General features: G+C 61.3%; 1 protein-coding gene across 7 annotated transcripts in view; it reads right to left on the bottom strand.

Annotated features, from left to right (window-relative positions):
* The window catches only part of TRIM3 (tripartite motif containing 3), a 36,431-nt gene extending 22,841 nt beyond the window's left edge, over nucleotides 1–13,590 (bottom strand). For 3 of the 7 annotated variants that reach the window (XM_084651496.1, XM_084651498.1, XM_084651499.1), the window contains exons 1-2: nucleotides 12,070–12,195; nucleotides 10,707–10,881 (exon numbers count right to left, since the gene is read on the bottom strand). In XM_084651496.1, the coding sequence (XP_084507622.1) occupies nucleotides 10,707–10,837 (131 nt within the window). In that variant the 5' untranslated portion in view covers nucleotides 10,838–10,881; nucleotides 12,070–12,195. Of the gene's footprint in view, nucleotides 1–9,730; nucleotides 9,738–10,569; nucleotides 10,582–10,637; nucleotides 10,653–10,706; nucleotides 10,882–12,069; nucleotides 12,196–13,463 lie in introns of those variants that run through there. The other 4 variants (XM_084651497.1, XM_084651502.1, XM_084651500.1 and 1 more) reach the window with 4 other exon arrangements.
* Nucleotides 13,591–15,425: the final 1,835 nt, after the last annotated feature.

Below are 15,425 nucleotides of genomic sequence, written 5' to 3'. Positions count from 1 at the left end.
AAGACTAACAAGAAGAGTTTCTTCAGGTATGTTAGCAACAAGAAGAAAGCCAAGGAAAGTGTGGGCCCCTTACTGAATGAGGGAGGCAACCTAGTGACAGAGGATGTGGGAAAAGCTAATGTACTCAATGCTTTTTTTGCCTCTGTCTTCACAAACAAGGTCAGCTCCCAGACTGCTGCACTGGGCAGCACAGCATGGGGAGGAGGTGACCAGCCCTCTGTGGAGAAAGAAGTGGTTCGGGACTATTTAGAAAAGCTGGACGTGCACAAGTCCATGGGGCCGGATGCGCTGCATCCGAGAGTGCTAAAGGAGTTGCCGGATGTGATTGCAGAGCCATTGGCCATTATCTTTGAAAACTCATGGAGATCGGGGGAAGTCCCGGGCGACTGGAAAAAGGCTAATGTAGTGCCCATCTTTAAAAAAGGGAAGGAGGAGGATCCTGGGAACTACAGGCCAGTCAGCCTCACCTCAGTCCCTGGAAAAATCATGGAGCAGACCCTCAAGGAATCAATCCTGAAGCACTTAGAGGAGAGGAAAGTGATCAGGAAGAGTCAGCATGGATTCACCAAGGGAAGGTCATGCCTGACTAATCTAATTGCCTTCTATGACGAGATAACTGGTTCCGTGGATGAAGGGAAAGCAGTGGACGTGTTGTTCCTTGACTTTAGCAAAGTTTTTGACACAGTCTCCCACAGTATTCTTGCCAGCAAGTTAAAGAAGTATGGGCTGGATGAATGGACTGTAAGGTGGATAGAAAGCTGGCTAGATTGTCGGGCTCAACGGGTAGTGATCAATGGCTCCATGTCTAGTTGGCAGCCGGTGTCAAGTGGAGTGCCCCAAGGGTCGGTCCTGGAGCCGGTTTTGTTCAATATCTTCATTAATGATCTGGAGGATGGTGTGGATTGCACCCGCAGCAAGTTTGCAGATGACACTAAACTGGGAGGAGTGGTAGATACGCTGGAGGGGAGGGATAGGATACAGAGGGACCTTGACAAATTAGAGGATTGGCCAAAAGAAATTTGATGAGGTTCAACAAGGACAAGTGCAGAGTCCTGCACTTAGGACGGAAGAATCCAATGCACCGCTTCAGACTAGGGACCGAATGGCTCGGCAGCAGGTCTGCAGAAAAGGACCTAGGGGTGACAGTGGACAAGAAGCTGGATATGAGTTAACAGTGTGCCCTTGTTGCCAAGAAGGCCAATGGCATTTTGGGATGTATAATTAGGGGCATTGCCAGCAGATCGAGGGATGTGATTGTTCCCCTCTATTCGACATTGGTGAGGCCTCATCTGGAGTACTGTGTCCAGTTTTGGGCCCCACACTACAAGAAGGATGTGGATAAATAGGAGAGAGTCCAGCGAAGGGCAACAAAAATGATTAGAGGTCTGGAACACATGACTTATGAGGAGAGGCTGAGGGAGCTGGGATTGTTTAGCCTGCAGAAGAGAAGAATGAGGGGGGATTTGATAGCTGCTTTCAACTACCTGAAAGGGAGTTCCAAAGAGGATGGCTCTAGACTGATCTCAATGGTAGCAGATCACAGAACGAGGAGTAGTGGTCTCAAGTTGCAGTGGGGGAGGTTTAGGTTGGACTTTTTCACTAGGAGGGTGGTGAAACACTGGAATGCGTTACCTAGTGAGGTGGTGGAATCTCCTTCCTTAGAAGTTTTTAAGGTCAGGCTTGACATCTTGGCTGGGATGATTTAGTTGGGGATAGGTCCTGCTTTGAACAGGGGGTGGGACTAGATGACCTCCTGAGGTCCCTTCCAACCCTGATATTCTCTGACCCAGCATGGCCCCGGGGGGGGGCGGGGTCAGGGGAAGCAGACCCAGTGCAGTGCCTGGAGCTCACCTACCAGCGCTAGGGGGCGCTGCCCAGAGCCTCGGGAAGGAACGTACCACCCAGACACCAGCACTGGGGGGCTGGGTGATAAAGAAAAGGAAGTGGAATTTAGGAGCATCTGTTCGATCTAGTTGTGATTGCTGTAAGCTGGTGGGATGATTCGCACAATTGCAGTGTTAGAGTCACTGGTTATAACCCATTGAGGAAGGGGTGAGTGTGCAAAAGAGGAAGGGGAGGGACTTTGTCAAAGATAGCATCACCTGTGTCCAAGTCACTGCTAACTCAGAAGACACATGATCCTGTTGAATGCGTGTAGATCAGTGTCCTAGGCGAAAAAGGCCCAGGTGGGGTGTTGGTACATGTCTGTTCCAGACTCCAAATGACCCTCTGGATGCGCCTGGCTGCAGCGTGTAGGGAAAAGCACTGCATGCCACTGAATCTGTGTGATGCACGCTGGAGCGTCCCATGCCAGTACGAGCAGCCCTTTGGAATCCCTAAGGACTGTAGAGGAGAATTTCCTAACTCCAACAGCACAGCACCGGCACGGGTCATGGGGAGAGGTTCTGTATTAGACCCTGGCCTAAGAGACAATGAAGAACTGATCACAGAACTCAAAGTTAATGGTAGCTTAGGTACAAGTGGTCATGACTTGATCCCATCTATAATGTGTAACAGAATGAAGTCCATGGTGCTTTAATAGGGCCAGTTTCACAAGGCTGAGAACAAAGCGAGAGGTGGAGGCCAGGTGCCCGGTTTGCCCAGGAAAGAGACAAAGGATGGAGGGGGGCAGCTGGAGGTGACTGAGGCTGGGCTGCAGGAGGCAAGTCAGTCTGCAGCTGGGGGACTGAAGAGGGGGAGCCCGAGGCTCTGCTCCCCCGCCCCCCGCCACACCGCTCCCAGGGCTTTGCCCTGGTGACAGGTGCCCTGAGGGGAGATGTCGCACCAGAGTCCTGCCTGGCTTCATCCAGAGCCGTTCCAGAGCCCCTGGCCTCTGCTCTTGTGACAGTTTAACAGGGTCTATTTTCCATAAACCCATGCTGATTTGCATTAATTACATTTCCCTCCTTTAGTTCTTTATGAATCAAGTGCTGTATCAGCCACTCCATTATCTTGCCCTGCATTGATGTCAGGCTGACAGGCCTGTAATTACCTGTGTCAGCCCCTTTACCCTTTAAAAATATTGCCACATTAGTTTCTTCCAGTCTCAAACTTGTCAAAAATCAACATAACAGTCCAGCAAGCTCCTCATCCAGCTCTTTTAAAACTCTTGGGTGCAAGTTACATGGATCTGATGATTTTAAAATAGTAGCTGCTGTTTAACATCCTCCAGAGGCACTAGTGGGTGGAAAGAGTGTTAGTATCACCATATGGCCATCACCAAGTCACCCTCACCTTCTCTTTGTTCCGCTACCCAGACTGAGCTCCTCCAGTCTCTCACTCCGGGGAGCTCTGCAGCCCTTGAGTTATTCCCATCACTTTTCCAAGCCTTCTTCCATTCATCACCAGCCTTCCCCAATGGGGACCCCAGAACTGACACAGACAGCCAAGCGTGGGTCAGCCCCATGTGATAGGGCGGGTTTGAGGCCAGGCCGCTGGAAGTGAGTCAGTCTCCTGGCTAGGGACTCAGGGGCGAGGGCCCAGGGCTCTAGACCCCCCATCTCCCCACGATAATAACCCATCTGTGTCACACACGGGCTGGGAGTCACAGCTGGCTGCGGAGTTGGGGGCAGGGCCCTTTGGGGATGAGGCTCCCCCAGGGGGACTTGCTGCAGGGAGCTCACAGGGTGACCAGGGAGCTGAACGCTCCGAGGTCAGACCCAGGAGGGGCCAAAGTGGAGCAGGGTCCTTGCCCTTGGACAGGCGCTCTGAGGGGAGACACTGCCCCAGAGTCCTGGGTGAGCTTCATCCAGAGCCCGGGACACATGAGCCCAGAAGTGGCACTATCCCAGCTGCAGCTGCTCTGTGAATCCCACCACGCCCCTCGAGTGGGTTTCACTACATCCCCCAGCATCGGCATGTTCCCCGCAGCTCTGCAAATACCCGAGGACCGCACACGGCTCGCAACACTCAGGACAACAGAGCAGACCTGTGCGGGCGCCATGCTTCTGGGAGAGATGGGGAACAGCGACTCGTCCAGCCCAGGATCGTGGGAAAGTGAAAAGAGGTGCAAAAGTTATGGGATAGAGATATTATGGGATGGAGACCGTTGCATTATGGGAAGTTGACCTCTTGCTCCCAGTCACCTGTTCTGTCTCATTTCTGTCCCCGCATGCATTGCCTATGCTACCCGCTACGCTGGACGGTGGCGGGTTGCTCGCTGGGCCCCGCCCATTGTGCACAGCCTCGTGCACGGACACAAGCACTCCTGGTGAGTACGCGAGGAGCTGAGTGTGCATGCGCACCAGTGACGTACGACCGCAGTGGCTCTATGCCAACGAAACTTGTGTCAGCAAAATGTCGTCGTGCGGACACCCTCAGAGACACGGGTATAAACGAGCTGTCGGAGCCGAGAGGGGCAGTAAAAAGAACTGGCCAAGGCCAACCCCACAGCAGCGGTCTGTGTTTTTCCCTTCCGTCCTCTGGGCTACCCTAAGGACTCCCTAGGTGGCTAATAAACGGGACTCTCCTCTGAAAAGGTGGCTTGGTGCATTCATCCCTGAAGAGGGGACCCATCTCAGAGCAGGGTCCGTTGGCTGGACTCACGGAGCAGAGCTCACCCTGGGAAGCAGCAGGCTGGAGTCCAGAGTCTGTTTCCCAGGTGGTGAGGCTGCGTGACCTGCCCTGTAGGGAGAGTGAGACCCCCTGCAGGTCTGGCACACTGAGGGACCACATCTGGGGCACAGCACGGAGCCTGCGGCCCCAGGACATGGTGTATGTGGGACAAAGTGGGAATGTTCTTAATGTTTTCTCTGAATACTGTGGGGGTGCCTCAGTTTCCCCTATGCAGTTCTTAAGTCTCCAGGTGGGGGGATCAGAGGGTGTGATTGCTGCAGAGCCCTAACAGGGCCAGTGGGATGGTGTCTGCACACAGAATAGCCGACACCCTGTCTCCTGGCACCTGATGGCCTGGGCCCCTCCCCTGCAAAGGTGGCAACTGAAGGGGTTGGAGAACAAAGAGATCAGATGGCCTCCTGACCAGGGAAAAAGAAAAAGGCCAGAAGAGGGGCAGGAGAGTTTCAGTTTGGAGCTGCTGGGGAAGGAGGGAGGCTCAGATCCCCTGCCCCCCAAGATGGACCTGACTGAGGGGTCCTCTTCTTTGTACCTCCAAGCTCTGTGTTAGATCATGTCCCTGTCATGTAATAAACCTTCTGTGTTCCCGGCTGGCTGAGAGTCACGTCTGACTGTGGAATTAGGGTGCAGGAGCCTCTGGCTTCCCCAGGAGCCCCGCCTGCACGGACTCGTTGCAGGAAGCGCACAGTGTGAGAAGACGATGCTGAATGCTCTGAGGTCAGACTCAGGAAGGTCGAAGCCGTGTAAGTTTCTTGCCCTGGAGACAATCTGCTCTCAGAGAGGAGGCTCCCCCAGAGTCCTGACTGGCTTCGTATAGAGTAGGTCCAGAGCATCGCCCGAGGACTCCGTGACAAGTGGTGGGATGTACTGCATCCCGTGAATCCCATTTCTTGCAGTAAGTGACTGGGGAGCAGTAAAACAAAGGGGGCTTAATGAGGACCAGGCGTGCTGAAGGCTCAGAGAGGGGTGGTTCCAGGGGGCGAAGGAGCTACGCTTAACCCCTGGGAATGTGTGACCAGCGAGAAGGACTGTTGCAGTAACAGGATCCCCCTGGGGACTACGGCAAGCAGTCCCATGGGTGGAGGAATCTGCGGCTCGACCCTGGGAGAGAGGTGGTGACCTCGAGAAGGGCTGGCACACTAGAGATTCCTCCTGGAAACCGTGGGGAGCTGAGAGCACACGGGCCTGTGAGTCCACAACAACTTGGGAACAGCGGAGTGATGGCCTATCACCATAGAATCACAGAATATCAGAGTTGGAAGGGACCTCAGGAGGTCATCTAGTCCAACCCCCTGCTCAAAGCAGGACCAATCCCCAATTTTTGCCCCAGATCCCTAAATGGCCCCCTCAAGGATTGAACTCACAAACCTGGGTTTAGCAGGCCAATGCTCAAACCACTGAGCTATCCCTCCTCCCCACGATAATAACCCTGTGCAAAAAGAGAGGGTTGCGCATGGGAAAGATCACCAAAGCACAGTTCATCGTGCAGCTGGAGGACGATGACCGCCCTAAGGAACAGAGTCCTGACCCCAAATGGGGCTATAGCAGGATCTGGGAGCAGCTGGAGTAGTAGCCAGGCATCCCCAAGACTCCTGTCCCCAACCAGACGGGGGTCTTCACAATCGGGTTTGCCATCAGGGAATCGGACGGGATTGGAGCTGAGTCCAAGGACCGTGGGAGACAGCGAGAGCCAAAGAAAGAGCTGCAGGAAAAGCAGCAGCATGAACTGGCGATGGTGGGGTGGAGAGGCCTAGGGGACCTCCCAGGGGTGAGTGTGGATAGACCCCCAGTTCCGCAGGGAACCTCGAGACTAAATTGCTGCCCTGGTTAAGGGGGGGGATGTGGATGCCCACCTCACTGCCTTTGAGCAGGCTGGCGATTTGAACCAGGGGGACCCTGCGGAAAAGCCCCGGTGTCTAGCTCCCTTGCTGGGTCCCAAGGCCATAGACTCCGTCAGCCCGATGGGTGGGGAGGTGGACAGGCTCCCGGCCCCAGCCTATATGTCTGTGTGGAGTTTCCTGGGGTCAGGCCCCTCAGACCTCCAGTGGGAGCGGAAGGGGATGGTCAATGGGGAGACATTCCTGGGGTGGCGAGATCCTGCGACAGAGAGAACTGGTGTCAGGCCCTGGGTGGTGCAGCCTCAGATGCTGAGGGGCTGTGTGAGCTGAGTGAGGGTCCCAAGGACAAAGCCCCTCGCCCTGCCTGTGGCCCAGATCCCTGTGCAGACCCAGGAGGGGTGGGGCTGGCTGGTCGTTGGGGCTCTCCAGGATATGGGCCGTGAGGTCCTGTTGGGGGGTGACTGTGTCTCTTTGGGACAGGATCCAGGCCCTGCTCCTGTAACGGCCGAGGATCTGAATTTGAATCCAGGGAACCAATCGGCGGAGAGGGAAATGGTCAGTGAAAATGCAGATGACCTGGCTGGCAGTGGGGAGGAGCTGCTAGGCTTAGGATACCTGCCTACCTGTAACCAGCCCCCTGGGACTGGGTGGGATGGAAAGAGGCTCCCTGCCCCCCTGCACACCGGAGAGGGGGCTCACGCTGGATCCGATGCTGTAAGGAGAGCAGAGAGCTCGCTGCCTGCCCCCACTGGGACAGCAAGGGCAGCGCTGAGCAAGGGTGGAGCTGAGACCCCAGTTGAGGGGGGGACCCACAGGCAGGGCAGTTCGGCTGCCAACCAGGTTTAGCTGGTCCAGAGATGCTGCTGGGAAGTGATCCCAGGGCAGGGAGGGAGCGACCAGGGACAGGGCTCAGCGGGGCTGTGACCCCAGGCCCAGCCCACGAGAGGGAGCAGGTCCCACTCCCGTCCCCAGCACCTGAATTCCAGACCGAGCTGCGGAAGGATCCCTCCTAGGAGGAGCTGAGGGGACTTGCTGGCCACAGGCTGCAAACCCCCGTGGGGAAGGCTGCAGGGACAGATTCCCGTGGGAGAAGGGATTCCTGTACCGAGACGGGGCTCCCCCAGGGGAAGTAGAACCGTGGGGGATCAGGAGGCCGCTGGGGGTGCCCCGGAAATGTCACCACCAGCTGTCGTACCTGGCCCGCAATGACCCTCTCTCGGGACACCAGGGGATCCAGGCCCCAGGCAGCGGCTGCTGCAGAACCACGACTGGCCCGGAGTCTGGGACGCGGCCCAGCGGCACGGCAGGTCCTGCAACCCTGGCCAGAGGTGGGGGGGAGGGAAGGCCAGGATAAGGGAGAAGCTCCCTTGAGACCCCTGCCCAACACAGAGGAACCTTTCCAGAAGGTGACTATGGACATAGTGGGGCCCCTGTGACGAAGTGGGACTGTTCTTAATGTTTCCTCCGAATATTGTGGGGGTGCCTCAGTTTCCCCTATGCAGTTCTTAAGTATTTAGAGGGTGGGGTAAGGGTGTATGATCATTGCAGAGCCCTAGAGGGCAGGGGTGTGCAGGGGTCTGGACACAGAGAATGGCCAACACCCTGTTTCTTGGCAACTGATGGCCTGGGCCCTTTCCCCCCTCCCCACCCCCAAGGTGAAAGCTGAAGGGTTGGATAACAAGGGAATCAGGTGACCACCTGGCCCAGGAAAGGAACAAAACCCAGAGGAGGAGGGGCTGGAGGGAGTTTCAGTTTGGGGCTGGCTGGGACATGGAGTGAAGTGCAGACGTGGTTGTCTGGCTCACTGCCCCCCAAAATGGACCCAGCTGAGGGGTCCCGTTCTCTGCACCTGCAAGCTCTGTTTTAGACCACGTTCCTGTCGTCTAATAAACCTTCTGTTTTACTGGCTGGCTGAGAGTCACGTCTGACTGCGAAGTTGGGGTGCAGGACCCTCTGGCTTCCCCAGGAGCCCCGCCTGAGCGGACTCGCTGTGGGAAGCGCACAGAGGGGCAGAGGAGGCTGAATGCTCCGAGGTCAGACCCAGGAAGGTGGAAGCTGTGTGTCCTGAAGACAGGCTGCTTACAGGAAGGTGACTGCCCAAGAGTCCTGACTGGCTTCATGGGGAGCAGTTCCAGAGCATCGCCCGGGGACTCCGTGACAGCCCCTCAGCAAGGCGACCCGGGCAGGGAAGAAATAAGGCCTGGGGGTGATGGATTTCGCCACCCACTACCCAGGGGCGGGTCCTCCACCAAGGCAGACGCGCTGCTGACCATCTTCAGCAGAGGCGGGGCCCCAGCAAGGTCCTTATCGACCAGGGGTCCAATGTCCTGTCAGTCTTGCTCTGGGGCTGGCGGGGGAAATGGGTCAGGAGAAATTAAGGTCAGGCTTGACAAAGCCCTGGCTGGGATGATTTAACTGGGAATTGGTCCTGCTTCGAGCAGGGGGTTGGACTAGATGACCTTCTGGGGTCCCTTCCAACCCTGATATTCTATGATTCTATGAAATGGGGGGTCTGGCCCACCTGGGCCTCTGCAGGTCACCCTCCGTCCCATGGGCTGGTGGAGAGAGTTTATGGGCCCCTGGGGTTGATCCTGAGGACTTTTATGAATCAGCATCTGCAGGACGGGGACAAGGACCTGCCCCACCTGTGATATGGGGAAGTGCCCCAGGAATCCACCAGGTTCTTCCCTTTTGAGCTGCTCTATGGGAGGAGAGTGAGGGGACCCTGGACCTGGTAAGGGTCGATTCGGAGGAGAAGGGGGAAGACCCCCGGGTGGATCTCTTCCCTGAGGTGGGGGCCAATCCTCCCATCAGGTGTCCCTTGTTCAGAGTCCCTGGGAAAACAGCCCAGAGCCTGGAGAGAGAGGTCAAGGATAGGCTGGCTTTAGGGGTGATCCAGCCGTTCAATAGCCCATGGGCCCATCTCAGCCCCAGCTGGTGGGGGGTCTCCCCCATAGCGTTAGCTGGCTAGAACAAAAGGCCTCAGGGCACAGTGCAGCTTGGCCAGCACGCCGGAAGCTCTGGTGCTGAATCAGGGCACCCCACTCCCATCCGCACTGGGACACGGCGCTGGGTCACAGGCAGATCCACCCCTGCAGCCCCACCCCCCACTGGGAGACGGTGCTGGGTCACATAGAATCATAGAATATCAGGGTTGGAAGGGACCCCAGAAGGTCATCTAGTCCAACCCCCTGCTCGAAGCAGGACCAATTCCCAGTTAAATCATCCCAGCCAGGGCTGGCCATGCTGCCCACATCCCCCCCAGGGACACGGCACCGGGTCACAGGCAGGTGAGGCCCTGAAGGCCCCCCCCATCTCACCGCTCACAGAAGGGGTGGAGGCAGAGGGGGAGCCCTGGGGGGGATGGAAGGGACCTGGGGGGGCGCTCACCGCTCACAGAAGGGTTGCAGGCAGAGGGGGAGCCCTGGGGGTGATGGCGGTGCCTGGGGGGGCGCTCACCGCTCACAGAAGGGGTGGAGGCAGAGGGGAAGCCCTGGGGGGGATGGAGGGGGTCTGGGGGGGCGCTCACGGCTCGCAGAAGGGGTGCAGGCAGAGGGGGAGCCCTGGGGGCGTGGAGGGGGTCTGGGGGGGCGCTCACCGCTCACAGAAGGGGTGGAGGCAGAGGGGAAGCCCTGGGGGGGATGGAGGGGGTCTGGGGGGGCGCTCACGGCTCGCAGAAGGGGTGCAGGCAGAGGGGGAGCCCTGGGGGTGTGGAGGGGGTCTGGGGGGGCGCTCACCGCTCACAGAAGGGGTGGAGGCAGAGGGGAAGCCCTGGGGGGGATGGAGGGGGTCTGGGGGGGCGCTCACGGCTCGCAGAAGGGGTGCAGGCAGAGGGGGAGCCCTGGGGGCATGGAGGGGGTCTGGGGGGGCGCTCACCGCTCACAGAAGGGGTGGAGGCAGAGGGGAAGCCCTGGGGGGGATGGAGGGGGTCTGGGGGGCGCTCACGGCTCGCAGAAGGGGTGCAGGCAGAGGGGGAGCCCTGGGGGCGTGGAGGGGGTCTGGGGGGGATGGAGGGGGCTGGGGGGGCGCTCACCGCTCACAGAAGGGTTGCAGGCAGAGGGGGAGCCCTGGGGGGGCGGAGGGGCCCGGGGGGGGGTGGAGGCACTCACCGCTCACAGAAGGGTTGCAGGCAGAGGGGGAGCCCTGGGGGGGCGCTCACCGCTCACAGAAGGTGTGCTGGCAAGGGGGAGCCCTGGGGGGGATAGAGGGGCCTGGGGGGGCGCTCACCGCTCACAGAAGGTGTGCAGGTAGAGGGGGAGCCCTAGGGGGGTGGAGGGGCCCTGGGGGGGCGCTCACCGCTCACAGAAGGTGTGCAGGCAGGGCAGCACCTTGGGGTTGCGGTACCGGTCCAGGCAGATGCTGCAGACCAGGAACTGCTTGTCGATCTGCCGCACCACGGGGCTGGCGTTGGCCTCCCGCTTCGCCATGGTGACCCTCGGTCAGCGAGGCTGCGGGCCCAACTGCCACTGACCTGCAGGGGCGAGAGTGGGGGTGAGCCAGGACCGGTGCCCTCACTCAGCGCTGTCCTGAACGGCCCCAGGCCCTGGGGTGCCCTCAGACGCCCCCCCAGGACCTGGCATCCCGCCCAGGCAGGCACCAGGCCAGAGGCAGCTCTCCGTCCTCTGGCCAGCTCCCTGCCCAGGGCCAGGAGCATCCAGCCACCCTGGTCCTGCTGAGGCTCTGCCCCCTGGGCACCCCGCCCCTTGTCCCGGCTCAGGGAGGGGGAGAACCCAGAAATGGCTCAGGGTGGCCAGAGCCTTATGGGGCCTGCCCATCCCTTGGAGGCCCCGCCAGCTCAGGCCACACCACCCAGTATCCAGTGTCCTCTGAGACCATGGGCACAGTTGGCAAAGAGCAGGGGCTGCAAGAGCCGGCTAGCCCCAGCTCCGGGGCTCCTCTACACCGAGAGCCGGGAGCTCCGTCCCAGAGCCGTGGGGCGAGCAGGTGCTGGGAGCAGGGGCACTTCAGAGCCTCGCATGGGGGCACTGCTCCCCCCTTCCCCCCAGCTCTGTATGCCCCCCTCCCTCCAGCGAGCTCTGCATCCCCCCCTCCCCAGAGGGCGCTGCTCCCCCCTCCCTCCAGCGAGCTCTGCATCCCCCCCTCCCCAGAGGGCGCTGCTCCCCCCTCCCTCCAGCTCTGCATCCCCCCCTCCCCAGAGGGCGCTGCTCCCCCCAGCTCTGCATCCCCCCCTCCCCAGAGGGCGCTGCTCCCCCCCAGCTCTGCATCCCTCCTACCCCCAGCGAGCGCTGCTCCCCCCTCCCCCCAGCTCTGCATCCCCCCCCCCGAGAGAGCACTGCTCCCCCCTCTTCTAGCTCTGCATCCCCCCCTCCCCAGAGGGCGCTGCTCCCCCCCAGCTCTGCATCCCTCCTACCCCCAGCGAGCGCTGCTCCCCCCTCCCCCCAGCTCTGCATCCCTCCTACCCCCAGCGAGCGCTGCTCCCCCCTCCCCCCAGCTCTGCATCCCCCCCCGAAAAAGCACTGCTCCCCCTCTTCTAGCTCTGCATCCCCCCTCCCCAGAGGGCGCTGCTCCCCCCCTCCCCGGAGGGCACTCTGCCCCACCCACCACCAGGCTCTGCACCCCCCAGAGAGCGCTGCCCCCCACGCCAAGGCTCTACATCTCCGCCCCCCAGCACTGCCAGGCTCTGCAGCCCCCGACTCACGCTAGCGGCTCTCCGCGCCGCAGGGTCCCAGGCCCGGCCGCCGCCCCGCCCGGCCGGCCATTGTGCGGGCAGCAGCTGAGCGAGGCTACGTCACCGCCGCCGCCCCGCCCCCGCCGCCGTCACAGCGCCCCGCCCCCGCCGCCGCGACAGAGGGCGGGGCCGCTGGGCTAGGGGATCCCGGCGGGGGGGGGACGTGGCTGGGGATCTCGGCAGGGGGCGAGGTGGGGGGCAGGGCGCTGGCTGGGGGATCCCGGCAGGGGAGCGGGGGGGAGGGACGTGGCTGGGGATCCGGGCGGGGGGCGCAGCGGGCGGGGGGACGTGGCAGGGGGATCCCGGCGGGGGGCGCAGCGGGGGGGGGGCAGGGCGCCGGCTGGGGGATCCCGGCGGGGGGCGCAGTGGGGGGGGACGTGGCAGGGGGATCCCGGCGGGGGGCACAGCTGGGGGGGGCGCAGCAGGGCGCTGGCCGGGGGGAGCAGCGCGCCGGCTGGAGGATCCCAGCAGGCGGTACTGGGGAGTGTGGGGGGAGGGTGCCGATTGGGAGGCTCACGGGTGTAACCGCCCCATGGCCAAGGGGGCACAGTGCCCTGGGGGGGCAGGCACACCGGGACAGGGGGGCTGAGGAGGGGGCTCAGGGGGCCGAGGCCGACCCTGCCGTCCCTGGGGCAGGACATGCACAGGCTGCCCACGCCCCTCCCTCGCTTGGGGCCGTGGCCAAGGGCCCGAGCCACTGAGGGTCCCGCCAGGGCAGAGTGGCCGGACAGGCCAGGGCGGGGCCGGGGTTCCCCAGAGGGGGAGGGTACCCGGACCCCAGGGTGTGGCAGAGAGTCCGGCCGGGTGACGGGTAGCACCGGGCCCAGGAAACCCTGCTAGCCTTCCTGCCAGGCCCCGGTGCCCGGCCCCTCGCCCCACGGCCAGCGCCAGGCCCCGGTGCCCGGCCCCTCGCCCCACGGCCAGCGCCAGGCCCCGGTGCCCGGCCCCTCGCCCCACGGCCAGCGCCAGGCCCCGGTGCCCGGCCCCTCGCCCAGCGCCAGGCCCCGGTGCCCGGCCCCTGCCCCCCCCGCCCAGCGCCAGGCCCCGGTGCCCGGCCCCTGCCCCCCCCGCCCAGCGCCAGGCCCCGGTGCCCGGCCCCTGCCCCCCCCCATCTCCTCCTCATAGCCAGCGCAGAGTCGTCAGACACCCCCAGCCTCAGCCCCCCGCACCCCTTCCCCAACAGCCCCCCGCATCCTCTCTCGCCCCCTCCCCCAGCAGTTGTGCCCCCCCTCCCCCAGCAGTTGTGCCCCCCCTCCCCCAGCAGTCGACCCCGCCGCTCTGCTCTGCGCTCCCTCTGCCCCGCCCCCAGGCCGGGCCGGGCCGGGCCGGGCGATGCTGCCCCACACGGCTCCAGCCCCACTCACCACGTGGCCGCGCCGAGCCGAGCCGAGCCGGGGTAGCGGGCGGGCCAGGCGCTGGGTGGCGGCTCCCAGCAGCGCAGGCCCGGCCCGGCCCGGCCCGGCCCGGCTCGGCCCCGCCCCCAGTGTTCGGACCGCAGCAAGGCGTGGACGCGACTGGTTACCATGGGAACCACATCCCGCCCCGAGCCTCGCCCCCAACCAGCCCCGCCCAGCCCCTGAGCCCCGCCCCCAGCCCCGCCCCGCCCTGCCCCAGAGGCCCCCCCCCCAGCCAGCCCCACCCCGCCCAGCGCCTGAGCCCTGCACCTCCAGCCCCGGAGCCCCATCTGGGTAGAAGGGGGATGTAACAATGGAAGGGGTGTATGGAGGTGGGGGTGGATGACTGGAAGGGGTGAATGGGTGTGGAGTGTATGAATGGAAGGGGTGTATGGAGATGGGGTGAATGGATGAAAGGTGGGGGTGGATGACTGGAAGGGGTGAATGGGTGGGGGGTGTATGAATGGAAGAGGTGTATGGAGATGGGGTGAATGGGTAGAAGGTGAGGGTGTATGAATGGAAGGGGTGTATGGAGATGGGGTGAATGGATGAAAGGTGGGGGTGGATGATTGGAAGGGGTGTATGGAGATGGGGTGAATGGGTAGAAGGTGAGGGTGGATGACTGGAAGGGGTGAATGGGTGGGGGGTGTATGAATGGAAGAGGTGTATGGAGATGGGGTGAATGGGTAGAAGGTGAGGGTGGATGACTGGAAGGGGTGAATGGGTGGGGGGTGTATGAATGGAAGGGGTGTATGGAGGTGGGGGTGGATGACTGGAAGGGGTGAATGGGTGGGGGTGTATGAATGGAAGGGGTGTATGGAGATGGGGTGAATGGATGAAAGGTGGGGGTGGATGACTGGAAGGGGTGAATGGGTGGGGGGTGTATGAATGGAAGAGGTGTATGGAGATGGGGTGAATGGGTAGAAGGTGAGGGTGTATGAATGGAAGGGGTGTATGGAGATGGGGTGAATGGATGAAAGGTGGGGGTGGATGATTGGAAGGGGTGTATGGAGATGGGGTGAATGGGTAGAAGGTGAGGGTGGATGACTGGAAGGGGTGAATGGGTGGGGGGTGTATGAATGGAAGAGGTGTATGGAGATGGGGTGAATGGGTAGAAGGTGAGGGTAGATGACTGGAAGGGGTGAATGGGTGGGGGGTGTATGAATGGAAGGGGTGTATGGAGATGGGGTGAATGGGTAGAAGGTGAGGGTGGATGACTGGAAGGGGTGAATGGGTGGGGGGTGTATGAATGGAAGGGGTGTATGGAGATGGGGTGAATGGATGGAAGGTGGGGGTGGATGACTGGAAGGGGTGTATGGGGATTGGAGTGAATGGGTGGGGGTGTATGAATGGAAGGGGTGTATGGAGGTGGGGGTGGATGACTGGAAGGGGTGAATGGGTGGGGGTGTATGAATGGAAGGGGTGTATGGAGGTGGGGGTGGATGACTGGAAGGGGTGAATGGGTGGATGACTGGAAGGGGCGTATGGGGATTGGAGTGAATGGGTGGGGGGTGTATCAATGGAAGGGATGTATGGAGATGCATGACTCTAAGCTCAGGAGCATTCGGCATCCCCATTTCACACCGTGCGCTTCCCACAGCCAGTCCGCCCAGGCGGGCTCCTGGGGAAGCCAGAGAGTCCTGCCCCGCAACTCCGCAGTCAGACGTGCCTCTCAGCCAGCCAGTAAAACAGAAGGTTTGTTAGATGACAGGAACTGTGACGAGATTGACGTGAACTGGGACTGTACAGGTTTCAGAGTAACAGCCGTGTTAGTCTGTATTCGCAAAAAGAAAAGGAGGACTTGTGGCACCTTAGAGACTAACCAATTTATTTGAGCATGAGTTGCAACCAAGGTCCTGTAGTGGCACCAAATCTTGTATAAAGGGGGTCAAAAAAGGTGTCTAGGACAAGGTTATGGTTTGCTGGTTAGGA

The sequence above is a fragment of the Lepidochelys olivacea genome (assembly GCF_965140295.1).
Source record: "Lepidochelys olivacea isolate rLepOli2 genome assembly, chromosome: 1".
NCBI classification, from domain to species: domain Eukaryota; kingdom Metazoa; phylum Chordata; order Testudines; family Cheloniidae; genus Lepidochelys; species Lepidochelys olivacea.
This window is presented reverse-complemented; position numbering and strand designations above follow the sequence as displayed.